Source organism: Lepisosteus oculatus, chromosome 12 (genome assembly GCF_040954835.1).
Source record: "Lepisosteus oculatus isolate fLepOcu1 chromosome 12, fLepOcu1.hap2, whole genome shotgun sequence".
Classification (NCBI taxonomy): domain Eukaryota; kingdom Metazoa; phylum Chordata; class Actinopteri; order Semionotiformes; family Lepisosteidae; genus Lepisosteus; species Lepisosteus oculatus.
In genome coordinates this window covers 17,423,507-17,451,470 of record NC_090707.1, presented here as the reverse complement: position 1 = coordinate 17,451,470, position 27,964 = coordinate 17,423,507, and the positions used below count along the sequence as shown (strand labels likewise).

Sequence of the window (27,964 nt, the reverse complement as noted above, 5' to 3'; positions counted from 1 at the left end):
GTCAGCCAGGAAAAGGAACACAACTGTTTTAAAATAATAATAATAATAATAATACAGGCTAATACAGATAACTCTCGTGGAGCGTAATTATATAAAGTACTTCAGACTAGTGAGGTAATAAAAAAGCGAAGAGCTCGCTTCGGCACAACGACAGTCCACTACAGATGCGTCAGTTTAGGTGCCTCCTGAATCCTTCCCTGAGATGAGTGGTGAGATGTTAGATCTGTGTATGTAGGATGGGGGTCACAAGGTCCATGGTGGTGGTTGCCCGGAATCTGAGCCGCGCAGCTGTAGTCCACGCTGGCCGAAGAAGGATGAGGAAGATGGCCGAGGTTGAACATGGGACCCGAGGCTGGCATGGAATCAACAAAATTCCCTCCAACATACACGGGGCTGCCTTGTAAATTAGCATTGGCAAAGCCACCGTTGCCTTGCATGCTGTGGTGTTCATATTCAGATCCCGGGTACCTTTTCTGCTGTGGTATACAGCCACCTAATGGTGCTGTGTAAGCAGCCAAGCCGTACATATTTTGCTGCGGCTTAGCAAATGATGTTGGCGAGGGAGCATCGTAGCTCAGGCTGTTCACATTAGGTAGCTGACTGGAATATCCAATGTGGTTCGGGCCACTTAATGGTGGACTTCTGTCTGGGGAATGTCCAACTGGAGAGTGCATTATCCCCTTTGCTTTTTGATCCTTTTTGTACTTCATCCTCCTGTTTTGAAACCAGATCTTTATTTGGCGCTCCGTGAGATTCAATAAATTGGCCATTTCCACTCTGCGGGGACGACAGAGATACCGGTTGAAATGGAATTCCTTTTCGAGTTCTACAAGTTGGGCGCTGGTGTAAGCAGTACGGACTCTTTTCGAGGCTGGTCCTGGAGGACTTTTGTCATCACACGTGTCACCTGAAATAACAGTTTGAGGAAATCAGTTACAAATGTGAGCACTGTTTACTAGCGAAGTCGCACTGTCATCAACTGCGTGAATATGTTTGATTTTTATATGCACTGCATCTTAAATGTTCAGTGTAGTGTAGCCTACTGTTGTGGCTGAAGCTGTTTTTTTACAAGTACACCAACGTTTCATGAATCCCATTTAGCAGAATAAACCAGATCATTCACTTAAAAAGAGTTGCAATAAAAGCTTAACGCCTACAATGGCACCACAATTACATTATACAGTAATTCAATAACTGTCTTTTGTCAGACATTATTAGCGTCTTGGAAATAATCCTGATTTTGTATAGGCTGCACTCTGACTGAGCATGAGCTGTGGAGTTTTAATACACCTTTTTTTCCACGGAGCACAAAATCTAATCGTGTTTCATGCTTCCCCGGAAAGTAGTAAATATGTTAAGCTTTTTAAGAAATGTGCTTTTGTTAACATAAAACATATATTTGTTATTCCAGACCCACAATGATCATTGGATTTGTGCGTTTTATTTGCAGTTTCATCAAGAATAAATAAGTGAACTGACCAAAAATACGTTTTAACTATCTCTAATCCTATACCATCGTGATGGTTTAAGAACCTTCTATAAAATACGATTTCTTAATTATACCGGACTTCACGGTATAAAACACACAGAACCACCCTAAAGACAAGTATTAGTCTACAATGTTTTTAATGACCACAGCAGCAAAAGGCCCCTTTCACTTTAAAGACGTGAACCCTAATGTCAATAATCAAAATACTGTGAATATTCTATATGTAGACTACATGACCGTTTTCATTAATATACAATTAGAAACACACAAACAGCCAGCTTTCAGATATGTTATCAATCGGAGGAATGACATTAATACTTTGGGAAAAGTATTTCCCTGTTTACACTTGAAATGTTAAACGAATCATATTTTTAATTAATGAATATAGCCGTTGGTAGTGAACATTTACTGATTTCCCTCTGAAATGTAAAATGGTAAACTGACCTTTGCGTGTAATATTGAGGCTGGTTGTGATAGCATGTGACAATCGTTAGAACCCTGAGGACAAAGCGTCTTGAACACTTAAATTCGGCCCAAGAAATTAAGACGACGTATCAATGGTTTACAATGAAGTGTAATAGGTGCGTGAGTATTACCTATACAAAACAAAGAAAGAAATAACCTATAAAACTTAAAAAAAAGTTAAGTATCGGTGATCTCCGTAAGCCCTTTTGAGTTCAACACGACTAAGTCAGGTGCCTTTTTGCGACGTAGAAAGCAATTAAGCAATTAAATCGTTAAGCACCTGTGCCTACTCTCTGTACCGCAGCCTCTATGTAAAAATCTGTATACCTGGAGTTGTGCAGTTGTTTTTCTGTTTTGAGTTCTGTCGCGATTCCTTCATCCATGGGAATATTTGCTTTGTAATAATAGGGGTGGTAGAACTGGTAGAATTAGAAGCTGTCTTTTTTTTCTGGGAGGAAGTGCTGCCGGAGTTTGGTGAAGAGGCTGGCAAAGGAGGTGCTTGCTGTTGCTCATTGATGGCTGTCGGCTGGCTGCTGCTCTGATTGTTAGTCGTTCGCATGCAGCTGCCATTTATCTCACTAGGTTTATGACTGGGGGGTCTGATTGTTGGGGTTTGAATGGTACACACTGGACCCTGAAAGTCGTTCTCAATATTAGATGACGGGTAAGGCTGATGAGTGGAACTGTAACTATACGAGTCAGATTTGGAGTACGAATACCCCCCGAACAGTCCAGAATTGTCATAGTACGCAGCTTTCTGCATTGTGGTGTTTCAAAGTGACGAGGCCTGGATGCTCTTATCCAATGGCATGGGTTTGTTGTGTCACGTGAAGGGTATCTTCCAATCTCGGCTGGTTTTCCGACCTGCAACATAAAACAAGAAGGAAGCTGAAAGAGATTATAAGGCTAAAACCTTTGCCCACGCAGGGATGAGTGGGAATTTCGTTTATTTTCCTGTTTGTAACTAAAATAAAATACACAATACTTTCTCATGCTAAAATAATGACTTTAAAAGGAGAGGTGTCTGTGATAGTGGATGTAGCCTACTCTATTTTAAGATAAGGAATTATAAACAATATGCATCAGGCAAGACATGTAGCAGTAGAGTAGTATACTACTATTGTATAGTAACCCTAAAATGTGTGTCTTTTTTATTTATGAGTTTTCTATGATTTTCACTACACAGGTTATCTGGCTCTCGTGAGTCACAGAAATTGACCTAAGCGAGCAAGCAAAATTATTCTAGGGGAGCCCAAAATGATGCCTACCCGTGCAGCAAATGGAGTGAACCATCAGAGTTTAAATCTAATAAAGAAGACCATTTGCACTGAGCAGGCTTTTCCTTTGATTCGAGCAATTTGTGGGATAGCGGAGAGAAAATGTAGGTTGTCGAGGTCAACTCAAACACGACTGTGCTGAATCATTGCTTTCCACAGTGACAAGTAATGTGAAATGTTTAAGGAAAACTATTTTGGGAGCACTTTATATTTTAATTTATCGTCTCTTTTACACATTTCTTATTGTGTTACACTTGAAGTGTTTTTTACAGAACCTTTTAGATTGCACAGATATATCCTATATATTGTATATCAACTTGCACTGAAGTTGTTTCAACTTCGTTAACCTTCAGATCACCCAGGAGCCAAGCAATCATGCGCTTTGACAAAACAAACATTAATAAAATCTTTATGTTCAAGTTAATTTCTAAACAACGTAAGTCTGCGGTTGTTTAAACGCATTTGTATTAGTTTGGGTGCTATGGTGTTTTCCTTGTGTAGCACACGTAATACAAAGTCCAAAGAAAATATGAAAACGACGAGTTACAGTACATTTGGTACAATAATATTAAAAGCATATACTTACTAAGCACACTTATTATCTATTCAAACTATAAAATCTGAAGTATTTGGTGTTCCATGTTTAAAAACACAGGTTTCCTTTATCAGTATAGTACAACATGGCTAGTTTTATACATCACTTCATATGGCAATAATTCAGGAGCGATATACGAAGATGGTGGTGTATTAACCGTTTCGGAATTTATTGAGGTACATCTAAATGCCCGTACATACAATATTTTTCAAAGGGAAAATTAGGTGTTTCATTTCCGCTTTTCATCACCACGATGAAAGTAAAATGTCGGTGAAGAGGTACCATTCAAGTGTAGCCTATCACCCGAGATTCTAGATTTGGCCTGGTCTTTCTTAGTGTGTTAACGCTCTAGTCTAGCCAACTCACGATATCAAAACACTTAATGAGTGAAATGAACTGTTGTCAGATTGACAGATAACATCGCCTTTGTGATATGGACTGTTTTCCAGATTGCCAGAATACTCTTGTATCATACTCACAATCATCACATCCAGCCAAACATTTGCATCAAATGGAACGGTCTTAATCCGATGTCAACACTTCAATGGTGCGGACAAAACTCGAACTATAAATCTTGATTCTCATGTCTCCTAATCCAGTTATGCGTTCACAGTGGCTTTAACGTATGCGAGTAGAACTTTCCATTTATCTTGCAACATACAGTAGCCCCTATCTATAGCATAGCAACATTTTTACAAGTGCCTGATAACAGGGCAAAACATACATAGTGAGTCAACACGCAAAGATTCAGGTTTTTAATCGCTAAACTCTCGAAGAAAACCCACCTACAATTATCTCTAATGACCACGTTTTACAATTTCAACCATGATTAAACTGATCACATTGTCAAAGATAATTCATTTTTAAAATTCGTACTCTCAAACTACAAATTTTGCAGCTCCGTATAGTTCAAATTTTCAATTAGGCTACATTTTAGTGAACAGAGACAATAATAAAGAATAATGAATAATTGGTAACCATAAAACGTTCCCTTCCCTTCACGCTATTACCACAAAATGTTACCAATTCCATACATTTGCGTAAAGTAACAAGGTATGGTCGATTTAGTGAGCCAAACTGAATTAGATCTTGTGTTCCTTTTTGTTAGTCGCAATTGTACGAGAGTGCATGGTAGAAAAGTCTCCGAGGATAAATAACACCGAAACAAAAAATGAAATCACTTGTTAAAAGTTCTCGAATGATAAAAAGATAAATGGTACAATATTCTGATTTTGGTATAGACCGAAAGTAACTGGGACGGCTTTGGCCTCTGATGCTTGACTATCCACACTCTTTCAAACTATCATCTTCTGTGTGTAGCTCAGTTACAGAGCATTTTCATATGCCTGTTAAATATTTATGAGGAAAATGTGTGTTGTTTTATGGTTACGACGCGAAATTTAACTTGCAACAGTACGTGCATAGACAATACAGTCGTTTTTCTAGCTACCGTTTTTTCCTCGGTAAAAAGGACCACTCACATTTGGGTGCTTACTGATTACGGTGTGCAGAAAAACGTTATCATAGCTCTTCTTACATTTCTCTTACAAGTCATGATGCAACATCTGAATAACTACACAAGTGTTGCTGCGATGTGATCATATATTTGCCAGATTGTAACAGGTCCAGCCTTAAATGGTCTAACAACTCTCAATAGAAACTCTCCATCATATCTGACAGAACCTTTTTTACAAACTATGCTTGATTTTGTTCTTTCTTCAGCGTCGAAGGCTGTCCGTAAAGCCTTTCTCTCGTATTCCTTCAGGCAACAATGAAGGAAGATAGTTAAAGTATAACTTAAGCCTTTAAACTCGCCTTTGTGTCAAACCAATCACACAAAAATGCCAGATCAGCGGTAAACCCCACAGATCTTTCCTTTCACTTATACCGCTCAATGCTATACATTGTGTGGAGATAGACCAAGTAGCTCCGAACATGATGTGAAGATCGTCACTCTGTTGTATGTACACTTATGCACGTAACTACCTTAAGAGTAAATGGTAAATGGTACATATGTGTTTAAATGGAAACAAAACACGAGTTGACTACCACGTGTGCACTTTTACCAAAATACTTTTTCCTGATTTAATCTGTTAAAAACCCGAGAAGACTGCAAAGCTTGGATAAATGTAGTCTGATTCATACTCTTTATTGAATCGCTTAAAAAAATCATGGTATGATTATATTAATCTATCTGCCTTGGATACATGCAAATTTATCAGGATGTTATTAAGTAATACTTAACCAGAAAGCATAAATTCTTTCTTTCTCAATGAATAGAGATAATCAGCATCTCTTCTATTTTCTTATTTCCTAAACTAATTATAGGCCTACTAGTAAAATCTAAAACACAGTCATGTGCTGCACGTTGTTTGCAAATCGTGAACAGTATGTAGGTTAACAATATTTACAAAATGCGAAGTGTTTTCAGTTCGCTTTCAATCATAAATCTGATTTCTTCGGAGATGAACTAAAACACGCCAGTTAATTTTGTGGGAGAAATATGGATTAAACCTTGGAAGCACTTATTGTCTAGTACATTGCAATGTCTAAAAAGAAAGGACGGGGGAAACAGCCACCTTTTTCCGTTTAAATGTTACATCTGCTTGTGAACTTTGGTTGAACCGAACACGGGTTATAAATCACTTGGACAATGGTCAACTGTTTCTGAATCTAAGATTTCCAACCCCTTTTTCACATTATTTATTTACTTAAGAAAAAAAGAAATGGTAGTATTTATGCCACTCTAAGCTTTGTTTCACTGTCAGTGCGTACAATCATATAAAACCGCATTGTATTATAGCGCTATAAAATATTGTATATTTTAAATATAGTTTAGTCTTTAGCTTTACACACTGTTTGGCTGTATATCCTTAGCTAGCATAATGTAGTTCCGTCTGCTCATCTTTTGCACAATAAGTAGGCTATATAGTCCAGGAGATGGGAGGGTCGTTCCAATATGCTAATTGTAACCTAAATGCTCACATATAATGCCTAGAGTGGTGAGAAGAAAATGGCGACTCAAATGTTACAAACAAAAGAAAAATGATAATTTCTTAGCTCTTGTATTGTTCCCATTTATATCCAACACACATATTTGTGTTTTAAAATCAATATGTAATGTAATATACAAGAATGAATGAGAGTCTGGCGACTGGACAGCCCGATACAGTAGTTATTAAGAAGCCGAAAGTCCTCGTAGTGCATATCAATGCACCTGTCATTGTGGGCCGCCGCAAAATTTATGACTGCTAGTGCTATGGTCGTAAACGCTTCACTAAGGAATGAAAAGAAAACACTTCCCAAGACTTGCTATACCTTCAGAAGTGTAAAACAGGCTGCGCGTAGGAGGAAGGCCAGCTGAAGAATGTCCTACTCCGCAAGTTCTTCTCTAGCAGAATGGAAGGGCCGTTTATATAAGCGCGACTAACATCTTCCACAGACCATTTCTGAAACGGCTCCTGCAAGCTATTTTTTCCAGAAGCCTCTTCTGCTGTACCGGGAATTGGGATGCAAAGAAACCTCCAGATCCAAGGATTATCGGTTTTGTGGCACAATGGGAACAATATTCTGTGATAGTATACTCGAATGATACGCGGGACAGCGAAACCAATCCATTTTCTACCCAAAGCTATACTATGATTTATGTTATCGTGGATTACAGTCCCTGGCTATTAAAGAGTGTTTCCATAATATAAAATCTTATTTCATTTCGTATTTTATTTCACAGATGGTGTGTTTGTAATTAAGGACTTATAGCCATATCATGAACGCACTGTATGAAACTAATTCAATGCATGTGTCCTGACTTTTTTATCACTTTGTAATTATGTACAGGGAAAGTAAACTTACCAATGACGTCTTTATTTCTGCTTTGATTTGTTACTTCTTTATCGCTCTCTTCATTATCGACTTCCCAACCTAGAAAATGAAAAACAGTTCGCTTGTCATTTGAAGTCTTGTGGGTTTAATGCGCGCGCGTTGAATCAGCGCGTCGAATTGTCCTGAACTATACCTTTGCAATTTAAATACCCTTGTTCGGAGTGCAACTCTTGTGCCCGGTTGGGGACTTTGAGATGGATTAATTCATTTCTTTAAAGTTTCCTTGAACACATAGATTTCATTTACGTTGAACTAAGGTCTTGAAGCTATGAACTAGCGAGAGAATGCGCACATCGCCAAATACAATGGCCTGCAGTTACACTATTTGAACCGTTATAAGGAAAAATATTTTTATCCGATTCCTTGAATCAAACAATGTAGACAACATATAACAATGTATTTTTTTAAGGACATGGTACCAAATTAAATAGTAAGATGCAGCAAGTGGCTGGTATTCCAATCATGCATTATATTCTCATACAATGAAATACATTTAATTTTGATAAACATTCCAGTTCCCCACACAACAAAATTAAAATAGCAGTATATCTTCACAAAAAGGTTACGTTACTCAAGGATTCTGAATAACGTAGTTTAAATGGCCTAAAAACTAATTCTATTCACTTTAATGTCTATACTTTCCAAATATTTGAACATAAAATGCAAAATGACCCTAATTCTACTCTTGTCATTTTGGCTACTGTTAGACAGCAAAGAATACGGATGTTATTCAGGAAATATCTGAAATGATTGGGACACAATATAGCCATGCGTCTAACCTCGGCTATAAATTTTGTAGTGTGAAAAAAACGAATGAAGTAAATCTACACAAAGAGCTAGCCAAAAATATTTAGCAGTCATAAGCCTTTTGTGTGACCTTTGGCTTGTTCTGCAATAACTCACAGATTAATGAACAACGAACGGAAGCGCTTCAAATAAGTCACAATGCAACCCATCTCGCAAGTTTTCACCACAGCCTTTTATACGCTTAACCAGGCCCTGAAGGTACGACACTTTAAAAACCACTATTCGCAAGATACTCGTACTACATTTGAGAAAGAACAAGTAGATTTTACGATTTTAGGTTTGCGGTCTTAGGCCTGATTTATTTTTACGATTTTTAGTGCATTCACTTGGACGTAAATCAGTGTCCGAGCTTTTGTTATTGTTAATTATGGTAGAAGAAAACAAGTTAAAAGTCTTAAAACTGAATCAACGTCGGACAAGAGGAATGAGTGCATCCTGTTCAATATATATCTAATGATGGACTTAATTACTTTGATTTCTATTATTTGGTGTGGTTCGCTTTTCTTAGGCGACAATGTTTCTCGCCCACGCGTTGTTACGGTAAGTTGTTATATATAATAACACAATAGGCAGCTACTAATGTAGCTACAATGAGTCGTTATCTTAAGCTATCGTTTCGTTTTCCTTTAGCAAATATTTTCTTCAATACCGTTCCAATATACGTTCCAGGTGGAAATATTTATCTTTTCCAAAGTGTAAATCGGTATGTTATTCCTTCAAGGCACTGATATCGAAGAATTATCTTCTTTTTTTTCCTTCTGCTATTTTTCAGTACGCGGTGGGTCCTGACCAAATACCTGCTTGGTTAGAAAAGCTTCAGACGCAAAGTTTCTCTTTCGTGGATTTCATTTAAGGATGGAACCCGTAAAGGTGTTGCAGAAATTTTAGGTGAAGTTATAAGTAAGTGTATCTATCCAGCCAAATGAAGTGCTGTTCTCCGTAATTGGATTCAGTTTACTAAATTGGCAGGCCCGTAGCTTGAAGGCATGTTGCTATGAAAAACGTCTGAACAATCCGATGTTGTGTACTTAAACAAAGCCCATACCTTTTCTCTAATAAAACTTTTTTTCATGTTTTATATGTATATATAGCTATTTATTTTTATTGAGTGAATTGATACGGAGAGGATTAATAAAGAAAAAAGATCTTAATCCCGGAGAAAGGTAACCAAAAAGAGTGATACACGTACTGAAATAGAGAAAACATAAGTATAAAAATACATTAAAAATAACTTCTTCGATCGCCATTGTTAAAATGTATATTTGCAAACGCAAAAGTTATTTTTTATTCATTTATTGGATTTATCTGCTTAAAGAACACAAATCATATTACACTTCAAGAAAATAAAAACATTGTAAAAAGCATGCAATCATCAAAGATTGTATACCACAGAGCTGAATTCCACTTTTACTTAGACACGACAAAAACCTTGTTTTAGAGAAAAAAAGTCAACTTAAACTGAAACGTAATTTTCAATCAAATGTAAAAATGGCAAAAAGGAATATTCACAAATATTACTTTTGAGTTATCAAAATAATATAATTCCGATATCTCATCATTTATGACGAAAGTGCATCTTGTAAGACCAGATTGTGTTTTTTTCACAAAACAAATAAAAACATGCAAAATACAGCAGTTATTCTGTTACAAACTAGAAACAGGAACAGATCGCACTACCAGTTTTTATTCTAACGAATGCAACGAAAATGACGAAAGCAATTAAAATATATATTGTTACGTTATAGGTTTACATAGCAATATACTTTAAATCACATAAATCAAGTCCAACTATACCCTGACGATAAGACAACAAATTAATGTGATTTATGATCTAACTTTCTATATGACAACATGAAAAGTTCTTGTGCCTCTTTCCCCTTTTATTTCCTTCTCCTTTTTTCACAAAACCGCAAAATCAGCTGAAAACCGACGTCAAAATGTATGTGCAGGACATGTGTCCGGTCTAACCTTTCGAAAGTGCCCATGGTTGCTAAAAACTGTAAACTCGTCTTATAAATTACATATTTTTGTTTCTAAAACGTGCTTGCTTGGTTATGCTGGCAAAAGCGACATTAATAAAGATCACCCCTTTAAATGGAATAAATCATATTTATACCCTCGCATTATGTAAACCCATGGTTAAAGGTTGCATTTTGCCATGCAATTGCTTACCTGTGAATCAATTTATCATAAACCTGGGCTTCTCAGTCTCAATTTCTTCGCCTGCAGTCTCTAGAATATATCCTTCACCCTTTGTCTGCAGACAATACTGTCCTAAACCTGATCTTGCGGTTTTACAGACATTTCCATATACCAATGCAGACAGTATTCCCGATAGAATGGAAACACACTCACACTCAACTACCAATAAAAAGCGAATACAGTTTTGTACCCCTGTTCTAAAATATTGCTCGTAATCAACCACCCAGGGATAAAAAGAGTTTACACCACCAGGTATAATTTTTAAAGTCACAAATTATGATTTTGGTAGTGTAACGGAAACCTTTTATAATGACAAATAAAGGCGCTGCCTTAAAATACAAGCATATTTGTTCACGTGATCTGGATACCAGATTGTTCTGATTGAGGCTGGAACTTCAACAAAGCCCTACCTCACAAATCCATTTTTATAAGGGAGCGCGCTTAGGATAGCTCTGGTGATACATGCTTATATAAACGTGAAGGTAAATATTAACACTTGACGAATATTGATCAATTCAATGTATTTCGTTTCCAAAAGAAAAGGGCATCAGCTGATATTACAATATGGCGAATTGAATTCAACCTATACATTATTTGAAAACAACAAATTTAGATTTCGTACAGATTTGAAATCCGGTATACAAAAAGGCAGACCTGGATGTTCCAAGTTATTTTTTCGGAACATATATATTTTTTTTAATGATTTAAGGAGCGCATTGTTTTGAAAACAGTAATCGATCTGCAGTTTTAAACATACTTGTGTCTGTGATTTCACAAAACTAAGTATATTCTGCATTTCTATAACAAGAACTAAATGGACTGGAGGTGGTTTTAATATGTTTGGTTTGTGTATCATCTGCCGCATTTTTGGGGGTTTATTTAGCTTTTCTTTTCCCATGAATGAGACAATGTAGGGGAATTCATCAGAAGGATTTGCATCGGTGAGTTTAGGAAAACGTTGCTCCTTTTTTTCGTTTTGTTCTGCTGGATAATTTAGCAAACCGTGTAGCTGTGAAATCCAATTTTGTAAGGCTTGTTAATGTACAGGATTCTAGTAACATTTTACTTAATGACCTTTGTTTATGTGCATTAGAAGAACACAAATCTGAAAAAAACACTCATCCTTCTTTCTTAAAGGATGCTTTTACAAAGAATATAGCACGCGTTTCCATTCGCTTATCGTTAACTTCAACCGTTTACATTTCGCGTCAATAGCATTCTGTTAACATCTAGTGAGATGTATAGATGTTTATAGAACTCTTCATATTGTTATGCTGCTGTCATGCAAGTGCGAAAAATGTTAGATTGATTCCTAATGAAGAAATTAAGAATCAAAATAATAATGATAATGAACAGCCTCTCTCTGTTTCCCTTACTCCAAAATGTGTGATATGTAGTGCGAAATGTGTGATACGTGTGCTTGCATACGGAGATGCTATTGAAAAATGGAAAAAGTTGTAAATATGTAAACATGATATTTCTATATTGTCACAGCAAATAAATTCCTGAAAACACTACGTTCTGTCCTACTGGTGTTTTTGTTGTGCATTTAAGCAATGTGTTCAAAGGACAATTCGTTCCCCGAGAAAGCTAGCACACTGAAGGCAGGACATAGGAAGCCGAGCAAGACGATGATCATCTTCGCCGATGGAGGGAACCTAGCTAAGCGGGAGCTTGTCCTGAGAATAGTATGCAAGACTTCTACCATCACAGCATATGTTCATAGAGCAATAAAACTGAAAGATTTACAGTCTGCGCCCGGCCCCCAGCAGACTCACACCCTTTCAGGAATTACTTGGAATGATTTACAACAATGAAAGCAACTGCCAATCTGCTAAAATACCTCCTACTCATTTCTTAAATAAAATCCCTATTACTGTGTACCGTTAATGCTTTGAGATTATTCCAAATATGACTGACGTTCTTTCAGTCCTCCTCTTAAGTTTGGACCTTTCTGACATTTTCTGAAAGGAGAGGATCATGGCAGTGAATAATCCCCGATTCCCTTCCACGGTCCACACCTTTGCTAGAGCTGGGTTTGTAATTCTTTAATGGGACTCGATGACAAACACGAAGCCTTGGTTTTAAAACCAGGAGAAGGAACAACTCCGAGTAAATAATCACATCCAACAGAATCATTACATGCTTTGCTGCCAGATTTTTACACCTACAGTCACACGAAACATGCATTCAGCCTATCATAAAACCCAGAGATAAATTAATGCAAACTATGAAGATTGTTTAAAATGCATTCACCTCTTATATACAGTAGAATACATTAATTAATCAAATACCTTGTTTATTACACCAATCTTAATGTATGTCAAGCCCGTATTTTGTGGCCCTTACGTGCAGCCAGAAAGAGGCAATAGCTCTATACACCATTGCATTGTTCTACAATATTCGAAAAGCGCCATAGCTTTTGAAATAAGACGTTTAAACGAAACTATTGCCCCTTTATTTTAAATGAACGTGAAACATATTTTCCTTTAATTTTTATACAATTTCACACGATATTAAAAGGAGGGATTCAGCAAAATAAGGTCAGTATAACAGCCCATTACAACTTCAGGCTGTCTGATGGGAGCACAGTGCACGTATCAAAGGGCACTATTTATCAAATATGTGACAGTTAAGTTCATTTACCGTCTTACTCAAAATGAAACTTAAATGTTTACCTACCTAGCTTCCATTTGTTGAGATGCTATACAAAAGTGCTGGCTAAAGTAGCGTAGGAAACCGGCCCGTTTGTATATTATTTTCTTGGGATCTCTTCAGTTTTCAAGTCTGATAGAGTCCTTTGCTTGGGCGATTAATGACGACGCCGTGTTTCTAGGGGACGTACTGCATTAATTATTTAGCAAATCACGTGGTCAAATCAAGTTTTTTTTTAAAAAAGAAGAAAGCTTCTTATATTCTCCTAGTTAAATCTTCAGATGGCGACTGCAGTTTGCTATATCTTAAACAGCCGTCTGGCACGACTAGGACAGTTCTGCGAACAGCTGGAAATCAAACATGGCCGTTTGTGAGCCATTGTGGGTCTGCCTCTGGTGTGTTCAATGCCGTGTCATTGCTAGTGGCACAGCCTATACATCCGTTTATTTCATTCCCACCAGCAGTAAAGTCAGTAGTGAAAATACATTCAAAAAATAGCTCACAAAAAATCAATTTCTCATCTTAACATTTACAATACGCAACAGCTAGATTTTGAACCATAGGAAACAAAATGGCACACTGTGAATAATAAGGAATAATAAAACACACCTGATAGTTCAGTGCTTGTCTTGCACAATATTTTACAGATGAAAAAGTAAAGTGGAATATATCCATTCATACAATGTTTTTTTTATAATCGGTACCTGTAAAAAGTTACTTAAATACCTTCATTGCAATGCAAAAAAACGATGGATGAAAGATTGCGTCAGGCATGAATTAATACTATGCATTAAGAAGTCAGTATTAAATTCATGTTCATTCATGAACATTTCAACAAGATTTTTAGGTGGTTGACAGTCTTTGAAAGTCTAGTGACCAGCAGGCCTACACATACATATTTGTGTATGTCTCTTTGTTTTCTTTCTCACACTGTACACAAGAAGAGCTGAGGTAAAGGTGTTTCTCGTAAGGTTTTTAAGTCGAATTGTAAAATCTTCACCTTTGTCTTGGTGTGTAATGTTGACCTGACATATGGTAGCGTCAGCTGAGGAGAACGAAATGTTTATTTGAATCTTATTTTTACTTTGTAGAAGCGTATTGCACGCTTAAAGACTCACGTGCCCACGAAAGCATTCACACACATTCACACGGCTTTCACAGGCGCGCTGACACACAGGCGTATATACACTTACACATGCAGTTATGCATATTGTATTTCTCAATTATACCAGAACAAACAAAGAAATCCTTAAAATACGAAATCTTTTTATGCAGTGTTTCTCTGGCAAATACCTCCGGCAAATATACATTTCTGTTTGATTGTAATTAGGTCTATATGGAAATTCGACTCCTGGTTATCCAACCTCAATTTCTTTTGGAACCTATATTACGAGTTTTAAATGTGTATATGCTATCGATTGAGACACCTTTAAAGATGGCGAGAAATGCGAAAGTGCTCTTTTGTATTTTTATCAACATCTTTAATAATGCCGCAATAATAATAATAATAATAATAATAATAATAATAATAATAATAATAATAATAATAATAATAATAATAATTTGGAAGTGATTTACCATCGACGCAAAACTTTTAATATTTATATTCAGCATTCATGTATACTGTTCTTTTTCTGAATGCAGACTTGGAAAGAACATTAATAAATGTAAGTGTGTTTTGTATGCAATTGCTCCGAGTTTTTTGGGGGGGGCCGGGGGTGGCTTTAATACTGTGTCCATTAATTATATAAACTATTTCACAAAATATTTTTTATCTATTTTCGTTTTGTGCACATACATGTCAATACTTCGTGATACTGTTCGGAATTTCAAGGTATTATTTGAAATTGAATGTGGAGCATGTTTGAGTTATAATACTTGCTTACTAACTTAGCGAAGTCTGTTTTTATTAATAATATAATTGAATGTTTTGTTACCATGTAATAAACGTAGTACAAAATCCGAATTGCAATGTAACAACACATGGACATATTGTTTGCAGTTTGGAAACTAGACTCGCCTTTTTGTGCAATCAAACGTGGTTTACTAATATGATACAATGCGCATAATATCACCGACACATACAAGAACACTTTATAACACTATGTAATGATTCTACATCTATTTTCTTTAATAGTAAGCGTTAAATATTTGTTTCAATCCGGTGGAGCTGTAATTTTCATGACATGAAAACTATGAAAATGCTCGTGATATTCCTTTAACCGTAATATGTTAATTACAGTATTAACCGTGCAATCCATATGCCAAAAGAAACTCATTTACTAAAACCTGAATGTGAATCCTGTCTGCAGTAGAAAAGGCTATGGGTCCAACAGGTCAAGGGTTTAGAGGTCAGTCCTCCCGGCTGAAATACGGCTAATCGAATAGAAAATTTGTCCCCTGGATGAACCGGGCTTCTGCTGCTTTGCCGAACTTCAGTAAAATACCTTTTCAGCTTCTCAACGTGAAGGCGTCAGAAAGAAGATATCTTTGCTATGCGTGAGCTCTCTGCTTTTTGCCATAGAAACAAAGATGTAAAGAATACAAGAATATCCATTCTTGTATCTATATATTATAATGTTTTTTTTTTAATTGCTACTCTCAGGAAACAACATCGACAATAAAACGATCGGTATGACAGCTGAGAAATTTCTAAACACGAATTTTCAATCGTTGTTTGCTTTCTAGAAATCTGATGTGCACAATAGCAATACAATTCAAGAAAATACTTCCGAGTTGCTCTATTGGATCTTTGTGAAATTAATGATAAAGGTTCAGTATTTTAATTTATTTAAAAACATTTATTCTTTGAAGAGTTTGGGGCGATTTATTATGACATACGTGCTTTTACAATAAACTTTCTTTATTCATTTTGGATGATAGTTAAAATAGCTTAGAAAGTACCTGTATATATCTACATATACACACGGAAACACAAGTATAACAAAAACAGGTCAAACGTGATAGAAATGTGAGACATCGTTTCTTCAGTCACACACCAAACACATTCGGATTCAGCAAGCATAAATCCACAAAGCAGACACATAGCCTCTTTAAATGTAGGCTGTTTCCAAACTTGTCAGCAAACGATTTACAGTTTCAGTAATGCAAGTCAGAGTCGTTGCAAAACACAGTGGAGTGTCTTATGGTGCTGCTTCCAAAATATTTTTTCCCCATAAAATCATACAAAGCATGTTAAACGCTGGTATACTTCTCAAAACAGTTTCATGTTTGATATTTTAAAATTATATAAGTATATAGCCTCTATAGCATAGATATATATTATGTATGTAATATATATATGAACAAGGCGTTAGATTGTAGAACCGAATAAATCCACAATATAAGAGACAAATATTGATTTACACCTTTTCAAACTAAAATAATACTTAATTTTGTGCTTAATATACATTTATAAATGAAACTACAGGCAACTGAGTTTTTTTCATATGTAATATCTAATTTTATTATTTAAAATTATGTGCATCAATTTTGGTATCTTTTTAAGGAAAAAAAATGCAAAATTGGATCACATACCACTAGCAACTTCATAAGCACAATAAGCTTCACATATACTTCTTTCCTTTTCTCAATTAAATAAAAACATTAAACCACAGGCCAATTTCTCGTACCTGCTGAAATGCACGTGAGGAAGACTTGACCCAAAAGTACACGTAGAATATCAGAGTAAACAATATTACCACAAGAAAGCACCGGACATTCATTATAAAATTAAAGGATAGCAATATTGTCCAATATTGTATGTTTTCGTTTCTAGTGAACTACTGTACCTCGTTGAAGCAAGTGAAGGTTCATCTTCTGCACCACCTAAAAAGTTACTATGGTCGGCGTGATGGTAAATCAGTACAAAGTCCTCATATTGCAGCTCCAGATGACGACATTTTTGTTATGTTTGCTTTCGTTTTACATTAATGGGAACAACCAAAAAAGTCAGGTTTCTGGATCATGCAAATTCTGATGAACAGTGTCTATTATATACAGTTCTTTGCGGAAGAGTGGAGAAAATGCAATGTCCATCTCTTACAAAGTTGTGATATCAGTTTGGTTGTCCTTCTGCACAGTCTGTAAATGCTGGCTAGGCGCAGACGAAGATCTGCCTTTTGTGTTTGGAAGTTTGTGGTCTTTTTTCCATTTCATTCTTCTGTTCTGAAACCAGATTTTGATCTGTCGCTCAGAAAGACACAGGGTATGCGCGATTTCAATACGACGCCGCCTCGTAAGATACCTGTTAAAATGAAATTCTTTCTCCAGTTCTAAAACCTGCTGTCTTGTATAAGCTGTCCGTGATCGTTTAGGTTCCCCTCCTGAATAATCTGGATTCACTGGAAGAATAAAGAAAATACCGAAGTTAGCATTAGTGTCATAGTCTTTCTCAACACTGTGTACTTCACAAAGATTATATTTCTAATATCCTGGAAATAGTGTAAGGGATAGCTTATGCAGGATCGATATGCAATAGGAAGGTTGTTACTGGATTATTTTTTAAAGTTTAAGAATAGAAAAGACAACCTCAAAATCATACCAGCAGTCCACTGGAGTTTTCAATTGTTTTGAAAGCCGACCACATGGCTAGCGGCCTATTTCCTAAGCAATAAAAATTTATGACTGGTGTAATTGGCGGCCCCTTCAAAAGAACCCATAAATATTTCAAGGAACGATTCTTCAGAGGAAAAAAAATAGTACAACACAACTGGCCCAAAAGGGGCTGGAGTGAGAAACAGGAAAGTCAGTCTTACCCGTGGTAACATGGACTTTCTTCATCCAGGGATAAACTATTGCTGGCTGTTTGGCTTGTATCCCGTTTTGGTTCTTGGTGCTTTGCTGCTGGTTGCAAGACCGTGTCCCAGATATTTGGACCGGCGGGCACTGCTCACTTTGAGCCGTGAAAGGACTCTGTTGGCTGGGCTGCTCCTGCACATGACCCCGCGGCTGCACTGTAGATCCCTGATCAGTGTTACAGCTAAAGGATTGCTCGGTGTAGTTTGACCGTGAATAGATTCCTGGATGCTGGAAATCTGTGCCCTGCGATGGACTGTAATACCCTGTACTCTGGTCAGGTATATAGCTATTCTGCGAATATTCCTCACAAGGAGGAAATTTTGGATCCACATACTTGGAGTTCACCATATACGAACTCATGGCCATTAATTTCTGAAGGTAGAAAATACTAATTTTTCTCGAGTTGTCTTTTTTTCTCCTTCCATAAAGCCCTCCTACTTGCTGTCAACTGAATAAAGTTGGGCACCCATGTGACTGGATTAGCCAATGGAGCTAAAGGGAGTCTATTAACGGTTAAGCATACACCTAGCAGCAATTTTCACAAAGTTTGCTAAATATTCAGATTGTTTGGAATAAAATGGTACATTTCAGTAATGCAACAGTGATTAAATATGCGCAGATGCTATAAACAGCAGATAACAAGCATCCTATCCGTGATCATTATAATAACTGGATTTTAACCCCTGCCGGTCTTCTTAATTAAACAACGGGTTTAGGAATAGAATCAAGATTTTGTGTGTGTGTGTGTGTTTTTTTGCTGTTAAGTTGTTTTAATTTTTATTTACGTTGTATTGCGTTACATTGAACTATAGCTGATGAGCTACAATAGAGAAACAAAGATACAAAAGTCCAGTTTCACAGAAAAGAGTAGAATAAAGCCCGAGGACAATTGATTGGGACTGTCTTTGTCAAACTGGGGTCATCCAAAAGTTACAAGAATCTCATCATTTCATCCCTGTTCTATCCCTTTGAAGGCAAACCAAAGACCTTGGTGATAAATAGAAGAGAGTGACCACAGACATTAACACACGACATATGATATTATTATTTTTTAAAAAAATATCTGGTCTCATTAAATAATTATAAAGTTTTCAATTGCACTGATTCCATATAGCATCAGGGATACCGAGGAATAACAAAGAAATTTTAATGAAAACTAAAATTACCGATGTGAAATGTATATCTAATGCAAGGTTCTTTCTCCTTCGACAGATTGATACATGCAGTAATTAAATATTTCACAAAATGCGAAAATACGAGTATATTTTCATTAACCAAACCCACCTGACCGCTATTTGTGAAATAATACACTGAAGCACGTCATTGTAGGATAATTGAAATATGCTTCATTCACTCGTGGCTTAAACAAACAAATATTAATATTTGCGGCAGTTCATCCATATCTATAATTTACCGTCTCCATTTTTTTTAAAGAGGAACATGGACACTTAGGCACTGAAAAATTTGCGAAGCAATTGCGATGGTTATCATAATATGATTTTAAGATTCATGAAGAAAAAGAAACTGAGTAACGTTGTAAAATTCGAAGTTTTTGCATCGACCATATACTCCCCTAGAATCGAATCTGTGACTGTGTTTATATCACACAAATTCGGTTCTACAGGGTATATATAGACGACGGAATATAAGTCTCTACAACGGGGGTATACTCAATATTTTTTTATCCTCACCTGTGACTCATATATAATATCCATGTTATGAAATAGATTGTGTCTGTGTCCAATTGTTCCTGAAAATCCTTTCGAATAGAGCTTTCCAAATTTCGATGTAAAAAAACATGCGATGAAGGATACTGGCGAGGGTCTTCCATTTTACAATTTTATTTTTTAATAATACACATCTCGATTCTTCTACGCCCTGACCAGATCAAACGAATTATGCTACTATGGTATTGTTATTTTTTAAAACAAAACTGACAGGTCCACATGTACCAATTGAAGTGACTATCTATTGCTGCAACTGCACGATAATTAAAATAATACTGAATACTTACGTTTGGATGTTTCTCTGAATATAAGTTTAACCAGCATTGTCTCTATCAAATGTTCCCAGATTTGCTATAGACTGGTCGCATATAAGGCAGAGGGTAAAGGGCACGAGGTCAAACTAAATCATTTACAAACATATCACAAAGTTTCATTATTTTTTCGTAGGCGACAGCCGAGCACGAGGCGTACAAAAGTTCATGAATTCTGCATGACCCAACTGATACCCAAGTTCCCTGGTCAAAGCCTGCTGACCAGACAGAAGTTTGTTTCCAAGAAAGGAATATTGCAGAGTCGCCCAAAGGTAAACGAAATCAGCGTAAGTTTCATTTTAGAAAGAAAAATACAGTATTGTATATATATATGCTCAAAAATATTCGTTTGCGCGTTTCGTTCTACATATTTCTAATCTTCATTTCCGACTAACATATGGAGACATGTACCTCGTTTTGAAATAATTCAAATATTACAAAAAAGTAAATTTCTATGTTTTGCGTACATACAAGCAGGAAGAATGCAGAATACAACACAAGGAGCTTCTTAATGATAACATTCTAATTTACATGTAATACATATGTAAAATTATATGTGAGCAAAAAAATTATATCGAATTTGTGAGTTTCGTATAGCAATAGGATGATAATGAATTAGTATTACTACATATAAATAACCTGTAAGTGTATAATAGTATCTCAGTTGGGTAGTTCGCATTTTCATATTTGTTAGACACTGTGACCTGTGTTTCACCTTATTCCGCGACTTGTTCAGACGGGTCAAAGCCAGAGTAACTGATGAACAAAAGATTTTAAAAATCACTCATTCTTTTCATCTTTTATATCTTAGAAATTATCCAGATTTGTTTTGTTTTTCGTTTCTCTTCCTTTCCTTCTTTAAATGTATCTAATTTTATTCTAAAACATTATCATTTGAGGAAAATAATATATGTATATTTGTTCATTTTTGGTGCAGCTCATTTGGATGGATTAATAGAAACCTTGTTTGGTTGTATCATTCACAATCGAAGAAGCCATAAAGCCTAACGAGAACGTTGAACATTTTAATATTTTTTGTTCAATAAGGATAGTTGCGTTTGCTATTAGAAAAAAAAATCCTAACATTAAAGACAAATAAAACGTTTTTTTTTGCAGTGCGAGTCTTCTCAGGCAAAATCATCGGAAGTAAAGAAAACAATAATAGCTAATTTCTGTATTTTCATTTTTTGTTGTTGAACTAAACAGTCAATAAAAAAAACAGGCGTCTAATGTGCAAGTTTTTTTCAGTTCAGATTATACCTTTTATCTGTAAATGATTACATTTTATCAAAGGAATCTTAAATACGTGATTTAAATCATTTACAAGTGTATATCTAGCCTATCCTGTTCCACAGATTTCCACAGATTACAAAAAATGATCAAGAGTGAGAATGTATGATTTCCTTTTGTAGGTTATAATTTTCTGTCAGTGAAAATGAATATCGAAAATGTACATTTGCTGTTTAGTTGGTCTTTTTCTCTCTCTGTATTGACTTTAAAAATGGTTCAGACAGTAAGAACATTCTATGTGAAGATCATGCAGTAAACCTTTTGTTTGAACACCTTGCTATACGCTTGGGGGCGCTGCAGCAGATCGAGGTTTTTAAAGGAGACAATCAAAGGCCTCTACATTCATGGGTAGATAAAGAAAAAGATCGGATAGGCAAATTAATCGATATCGACACGGAATAAGACTGATCTCAGTTAAAACAAAATCCCGTAATATAATTAAAAGGTCTACCTGTGCTGCTTTTTACTAACCTACACAATAAAAAGTAAGAATAAAATAAGACTTATAATTATAAAAAAAATTAAATGAGATTTACGCTTCACGTGGCTTCAAACAATCATCCACCTGGGTGAAACACCTTGTAAAAAGGTTTAGCTCCGTTTGCAGGATGCAAATTAGTAACGAATTCGAAATAATAACTATCTTGTTGTAGCTTTTCAGATATCTTATTTAAAACTTGTAATTTTAACAGCATTTGAAAGAAACCAATAAACTACAAGACTTTACAGTCTATTTTTATCTTAATACTGTAATAAACGTTAACATAATACTTAAATTACACAAAGTGTTTCAAGAAAGAATAAAACGGGTTTTCAGTAAAGGTATGTACACACTTCAAACGAGTTCCTGCTGTACACAGAAGTATAAGATATCAGCTCTTGATGTTAAGGTAAAGCTGTAAATCAACACAATATAATATAATTGTATCAATGTTTTCTTCTTCCACAAAATAGTTCTTAAAATGTCTAGTCTGCTTTCATAAAAAAAACATGCGCCCTACAGATCAGGTGCATCAAAATACTCACTTCCCTGAAAGTTCTGCAATAGAAACATTTATAGAGAGAAAGCTTACTTCGAGGAACACTGTTGTGAAGAAGGTGGTAGCAGAGATACACTGTCATGATGCTAGCAACCAGAGGTTAATCCTTGCTTTCAGTTATTCAAAGATCGCTGAGAAATGCTAAACCATCAGCACTTCTGTGCTAATACACAATGTGAATTAAATTTTGGCTTGTCAACTCCCTAGCCATAAAACAAAGTTTAATGGAATCACGTGCTTCTCCATAGCCATTCATGACACCGCTCCTAAGTACCATAAATAATCTTGGAAGTTGAAAACTTATTCAATAATGGCGGTTACATTGATGTCACCACAGAATTTAGGCAACACTTTTCTGCTTTTTAGCAGCCTACGCGCTAATCTAAACATAGCAAGAAAAGCTAAGACTGCAAAGGGTTATGTGCAGGTTAGTTTTGGTTTTAATAATATCTAAGTACACTATTTATTTGAATACGTTCCTGGTCTGATACAGAATCAATATGTATTTGTTTTGCTCTCCCTAGTATAAGATTAAAATTCTGTTAACAGTATTTACGATGTTATATGCGATGTTTCCTTTCTATATCGATTTTTTAGCGCCCTTATAACTATTTTGCTAGTTTCCATATTGAAATAGATTTAGAAATATAGTCACAGTCGTGATGTGGGAGAACTCAGGCGTGATATTCAGAATAAGTTTCTATTTGAAAGGAAGGAAAACATTTTATGACCCTTCATGTGTGAGACGCTTTAAACATCTTGGCGGGTGTTCTTGGATGCCTACACCTTGGATGTTTAAGGTAATAAAACAATAAAATCCGGATGTGAGAAAACACTTTATTCGTTTGTTTGAAATAACGAAGTATCTTACTTTGCACTAATGGTTTCCAATTTTAGTCTTATTTATGTTAAATGCCGAGACTTACTCCTAATCAATTTTAAATTTAATTAATTAATTTAATCTTAATGTGGACAAGCTAACACAAACAGGGTAGTGAATAATAATAATAATAATAATAATAATAATAATAATAATAATAATAATAATAATAATAATAATAATAATAATAATAATAATTCATTAAAATGCTCTCACGTAAGGATTTCTATTAATGCAATTTACAATCCCCTTGCACTGATGATGTAATGTTTAATTGTAATTTGGCTCCACAAAAGGAGACATATAACTTGTAAATGACATTTATTTTCCTCCTAGCTACAAAAAAAAGAACTTTGTCTGTGGTGTTGTGTTTTTTACTGCAATTGTTCAAGGTCGAATCTATTTTTCTCTCATAGAGTAAAACCAAACTTCAAAACGTGTAAAAACGCCTTAACTCTACAATACGTATTTACAATACGTAAATATTAAATGCACTAAAAGAAAATCTGAACCAGACACTGAAATGTTGACAAGACATTTTCAGCAAAACACTCGCTGTTTCGTTAATTCTTAGACAATATTTAGTCGTCGATTAATTAATTGAATCGTAGTTCAATAGATGCTGTTGAAATAAAAAGTTATAAATGAGCCATTTTGTGTATACATTACTGCACCCTCTAATTATGCTTTGATTATAGCGTTTCCATAGGAGTATACATTTTCCAAAGCACACAAATTAGGGTCTTTAGTAAGTTGAGTACTGTACACAACAGGCACGCACAGTGTAATGTTGATTTCTGAAATGCCGAAAGAATGGAGATGTCAATAATTCTTAGTGTTGTAATTATTATTAACAATAAATACTGGGAGGATGATTTTCTTACAACCTGTAATGTACCCATCGTAATAATTGACAGCATCTTGTGACTTATTTTTCTGCTTTTACCTTGAATCCATTATACGTTTGCACACAGGCAATTGTTCAACATAATGCTCAAATAAGCAAACTGGCAAGCAGCGAAAGATCCGAAGTCACGTGTCTGGACATCAATATTAACTCTCCTTTGAATGACCTTTGGAGTAAAGGATGCGGAAGGAAGACAAGGATTGAGTACGAACGTTGTACAACAGCGCCTTCTCCTGGAACAAATACGCACAGCAGTAAACACACACGCAATATTTTATATCGATGCATTATATGATATATTATATATTGGGCCTATGTTAATAAAAGTCTGAAAACACCGTTTCTATACTTGGGATAAATACGTGGAATTCAGTAAAGGAAAAAAAACCAAACATTATTTGAAAAGACTGTTATTTTGTATTTCAGCATTGATCATTTTAATCTATTTTTATTATGTCAGTTTGTTGTTCCACCTCACCTTATACAAACGTTTCTTACTGAATTCCGTATAGCCGAGTTATTGAACATAACCTGAACATACAGTTATGTTCTTCTCGGGGAAAATACATCAACATTTCTATTTTCATAAAACAGAACTTTTTTTTCTGATTAAATCATCTATCTGGCATTGTGTTTGTTATTGTCATTAAATCGAACACTGTTTTTTTTATATTTACTTAGCTCTTTTACTTATTTCTTATTTCATTAAAATTTTATTTCATTAAAAATAATTCCCTTCCCCCTACTCAGTTTACAGTTGTATATTCATATCTAAATACTGTTGTGTGGGTACGAGAATGGGCTGATTTGTTCCTTGTTAGCTGTAATGCAAAAACACTTATAGTTGTTATTCTTAATAAAGCGAACGTTGTTAATAAATTTTGTTCCACAGTTTTTTCATTGCTTTCACGTGATTATATAACGGGGGCCACCGAGCACGTGACCTGTGACGTATCCGTTATCATTCGAAAAGATTGTTGTCCACTTTTTGCAGCTGCAAAAGCATTTGTAACCATTTTGTGTAATTATCCATTCGTTTATTTAGCAAACAGTTTAGGTACGTTTCTTCATGTTCACATGTACACTACATGACGTGTGAGATTAATGAACTATGACTAACCCCATTGGTAGGTTATACAGCACATAAAAGCATTTACAAAAAAAGATATTGCATATACTCAAAACACGATTTGGTTTTGATATGTTCCCGTCGTATTCGTTATGATTCAATTTCTTCCTTGTTTACAAGCAGAGGTTTTATTATTTTATTCGATAGATGAACCTTCTGATATTTCATTTAGTCTTTAACGTGTTTGCCTCATTGCAATCTCTCAGGCTACAATCCCTTGCCGCATTGCAGTAAGGCCGTAAATACTTTAGCAGCTGCCTGCCAGCCAGTAGTGAAATACTGTCTTTGTTCTGAAACGCGCATTTTCAAGCGGCTGTAAACTAGTCTCTCAAGCAGATCCTTCAGCAAACACTCCAAAATATCTTATTAGCCTATTGGAAAAGTGCAAGGAAAGTTAATTTTTTTTAATTAAATGCGAGACTATCTGTCACTGCTCAATCACTTTGTCATTCAAAATGTACAAAAATAAAAACAGGTGCAATCTTTTTTTTCAAGGTGCAGAAGAGATGCCATTAATTAAAAAATAATTGAAACACACAACAGAAATCTGAGAAAATCCAGTTCCATTGAGATCAGAAAACGCAAAAGTACCAGTCCCTATCCAAATCTCTCATTCTTCACAAAGGGTTTACATTAAATCCCAGGTCTAATCTATGCAAACAAGGGATCATGCGAGAACCCGCCTTTTACACCCATGAACTAATTAATAGGTTTTGCACACATACAAATATATTTTTATATATTTTGCATACAGAAAACACAGAGAAACAACAATTGAACTATTATATTGTGCAAATACATGTGTGGTCCTTAGGGAAATGCTGATAAAGTATTGCATTTTTAATATTGCATTTCACTACATTTGACAGGACTACATCCTTCTTATTATAAGTGCTATTGTTTAAGGAGGTGGGTTTGTGGCGAAATCTTACAATCTGTAATTACACAGTATTGAAACCATTACAAAGATGGTGGTGGTGATACAGTTCGGCTCTCCAATAAATTTGGAACTGCCACTAGTTATATAAACGATTTTATTACTTTATAAAAATATGTTCTTTGGAGTCAAGAAATCTCTCATATTTGTCTACACAACTGCATAACTGAATTACATTTTCTCTTTTGAAAACGCATTGGACAAAGTTTAAGAAGGTATTGTAGCAAGCGTTTTTCTATTGTTCACTACTTCATATTCTTACTGGTGTAAGATGCATCTTACACCAGTGTTATATGGTGTTACTTTCCTGTCACATTTGAAGAAGACAATGATATTTTTGAAAACTGAACACTGCAATATGACAAATCATTAAAAAAGAAAGTCTATCGGTCAGTTTTAGCTTAGACATTTTAAAATCGAAGAATACCCAACTTATACTTTCAGACTCGTTTCACTTTGTCATTTCTTTTAACCACAGTGTGAGTGCTAAGTGAGATAGGGGTATCTCCTATTTCATATTGTTAAAAACACTTCAACATTTCATAGTGTTAAAAACACTTCAACACTTCATGTTCTAACAAATGGGCATCTAAAATTAAACAAATTAAAGGAGACAAAATAATCTGTCATACTGCGATTAAAGACATCATAAACACCTGTATACTGAGAAATAAAAAATACACAACATGTTATTGATAATAGCGTAAAAAAACAAGATATAAAAAGACAAAGTTGATTCGAACTATGCCGCCCTGCAGTACGAACTTTAGAAGAATTTCACTTACAGCTCAACGTTATCAAGCTATAGTTCTGACAACAAGCACCACAACCCTATAATTGGCACTATGTAAAGCAGGGAAAAGTACATGCTCAGGTGATATTCATCAGGTAAAAGTACACTTACCCTTGATGACTAGCTCCGGTCTGTATGTGAGTTGATTCGAATAATCCATTTTCTTCAATATTTTGGCACTTTAACATAAAGTCGAATTTAAACACAAATGTGAGTACCTAATAAGGGAACTGCAAATGTTTAGTTCACTACCACGTTTAACTCCGTTTTACTCTCCATCATACCGCCAGAGTTATCTAACACTATCAAGGAAACAACATCAAAGCTTAGAATCCCTGGAATGGATTACTATCTTAACACTTCCATGCCTCCTATATTAAAACGAGAGGAGACAGAAAGGACGAGTTGAGGCGCTTTAACAGCGGAATGCAGTGAAAAAATCGCTAGGGAAATCAGGAAAAGGGCCATGAAAACGTTAGCCTCATGCACATGACCAGTGCCATCCAATGACAGACGATACTTGCTCATAAAAAGGTCTATTACCAAGTTGTAAATTGTCTTCTAACAAAAAGGAATTTACTGCAATTCCTTTCGGGTTTTGCGCATAATGGTTGCAAAAGCCATTTGCTTCTCCAGTTGAAAGCCCATTGAGCTTTATAATACGAAAAGCGAACTGAAAAGAACCAAGATTGTGCAGTTTTATTAAGACTGCAGCTAGAATCCGTTTTAATAAAAAAAAAATACTGTGTTAAATATCATGCCATAACCTATATAAGAA

The 27,964-nt window shown here is 35.4% G+C and overlaps 2 protein-coding genes across 2 annotated transcripts; both read right to left on the bottom strand.

Moving 5' to 3' along the window:
• Positions 1-3: 3 nt before the first annotated feature.
• hoxd3a (homeobox D3a) lies at positions 4-27,600 on the bottom strand. The gene is made up of 4 exons (XM_006636490.3): positions 27,298-27,600; positions 7,679-7,747; positions 2,282-2,818; positions 4-907 (listed from the first exon to the last, which is right to left on the bottom strand). Exons 3-4 carry the CDS (start codon positions 2,715-2,717, stop codon positions 159-161), a joined length of 1,185 nt encoding a protein of 394 aa, XP_006636553.2. The 5' UTR covers positions 2,718-2,818; positions 7,679-7,747; positions 27,298-27,600; the 3' UTR covers positions 4-158.
• On the bottom strand, positions 15,338-19,722 carry hoxd4a (homeobox D4a). Its single transcript, XM_006636491.3, has 2 exons — positions 18,130-19,722; positions 15,338-17,715 (listed from the first exon to the last, which is right to left on the bottom strand). The coding sequence occupies exons 1-2, from the start codon at positions 18,536-18,538 to the stop codon at positions 17,414-17,416; spliced, it is 711 nt and encodes a 236-aa protein (XP_006636554.1). The 5' UTR covers positions 18,539-19,722; the 3' UTR covers positions 15,338-17,413.
• Positions 27,601-27,964: the final 364 nt, after the last annotated feature.

What these genes read in the sequence shown, in the direction of transcription:
- hoxd3a (XM_006636490.3), bottom strand. Translation starts at nt 2,717, where the DNA reads ATGCAGAAAGCTGCGTACTATGACAATTCTGGACTGTTCGGGGGGTAT. An exon ending in AAACAACTGCACAACTCCAG is followed by an intron (nt 908 to 2,281) that starts GTATACAGATTT and finishes CTGTTATTTCAG; the next exon opens with GTGACACGTGTGATGACAAA.
- hoxd4a (XM_006636491.3), bottom strand. Translation starts at nt 18,538, where the DNA reads ATGGCCATGAGTTCGTATATGGTGAACTCCAAGTATGTGGATCCAAAA. An exon ending in GAAAGTCCATGTTACCACGG is followed by an intron (nt 17,716 to 18,129) that starts GTAAGACTGACT and finishes TTATTCTTCCAG; the next exon opens with TGAATCCAGATTATTCAGGA.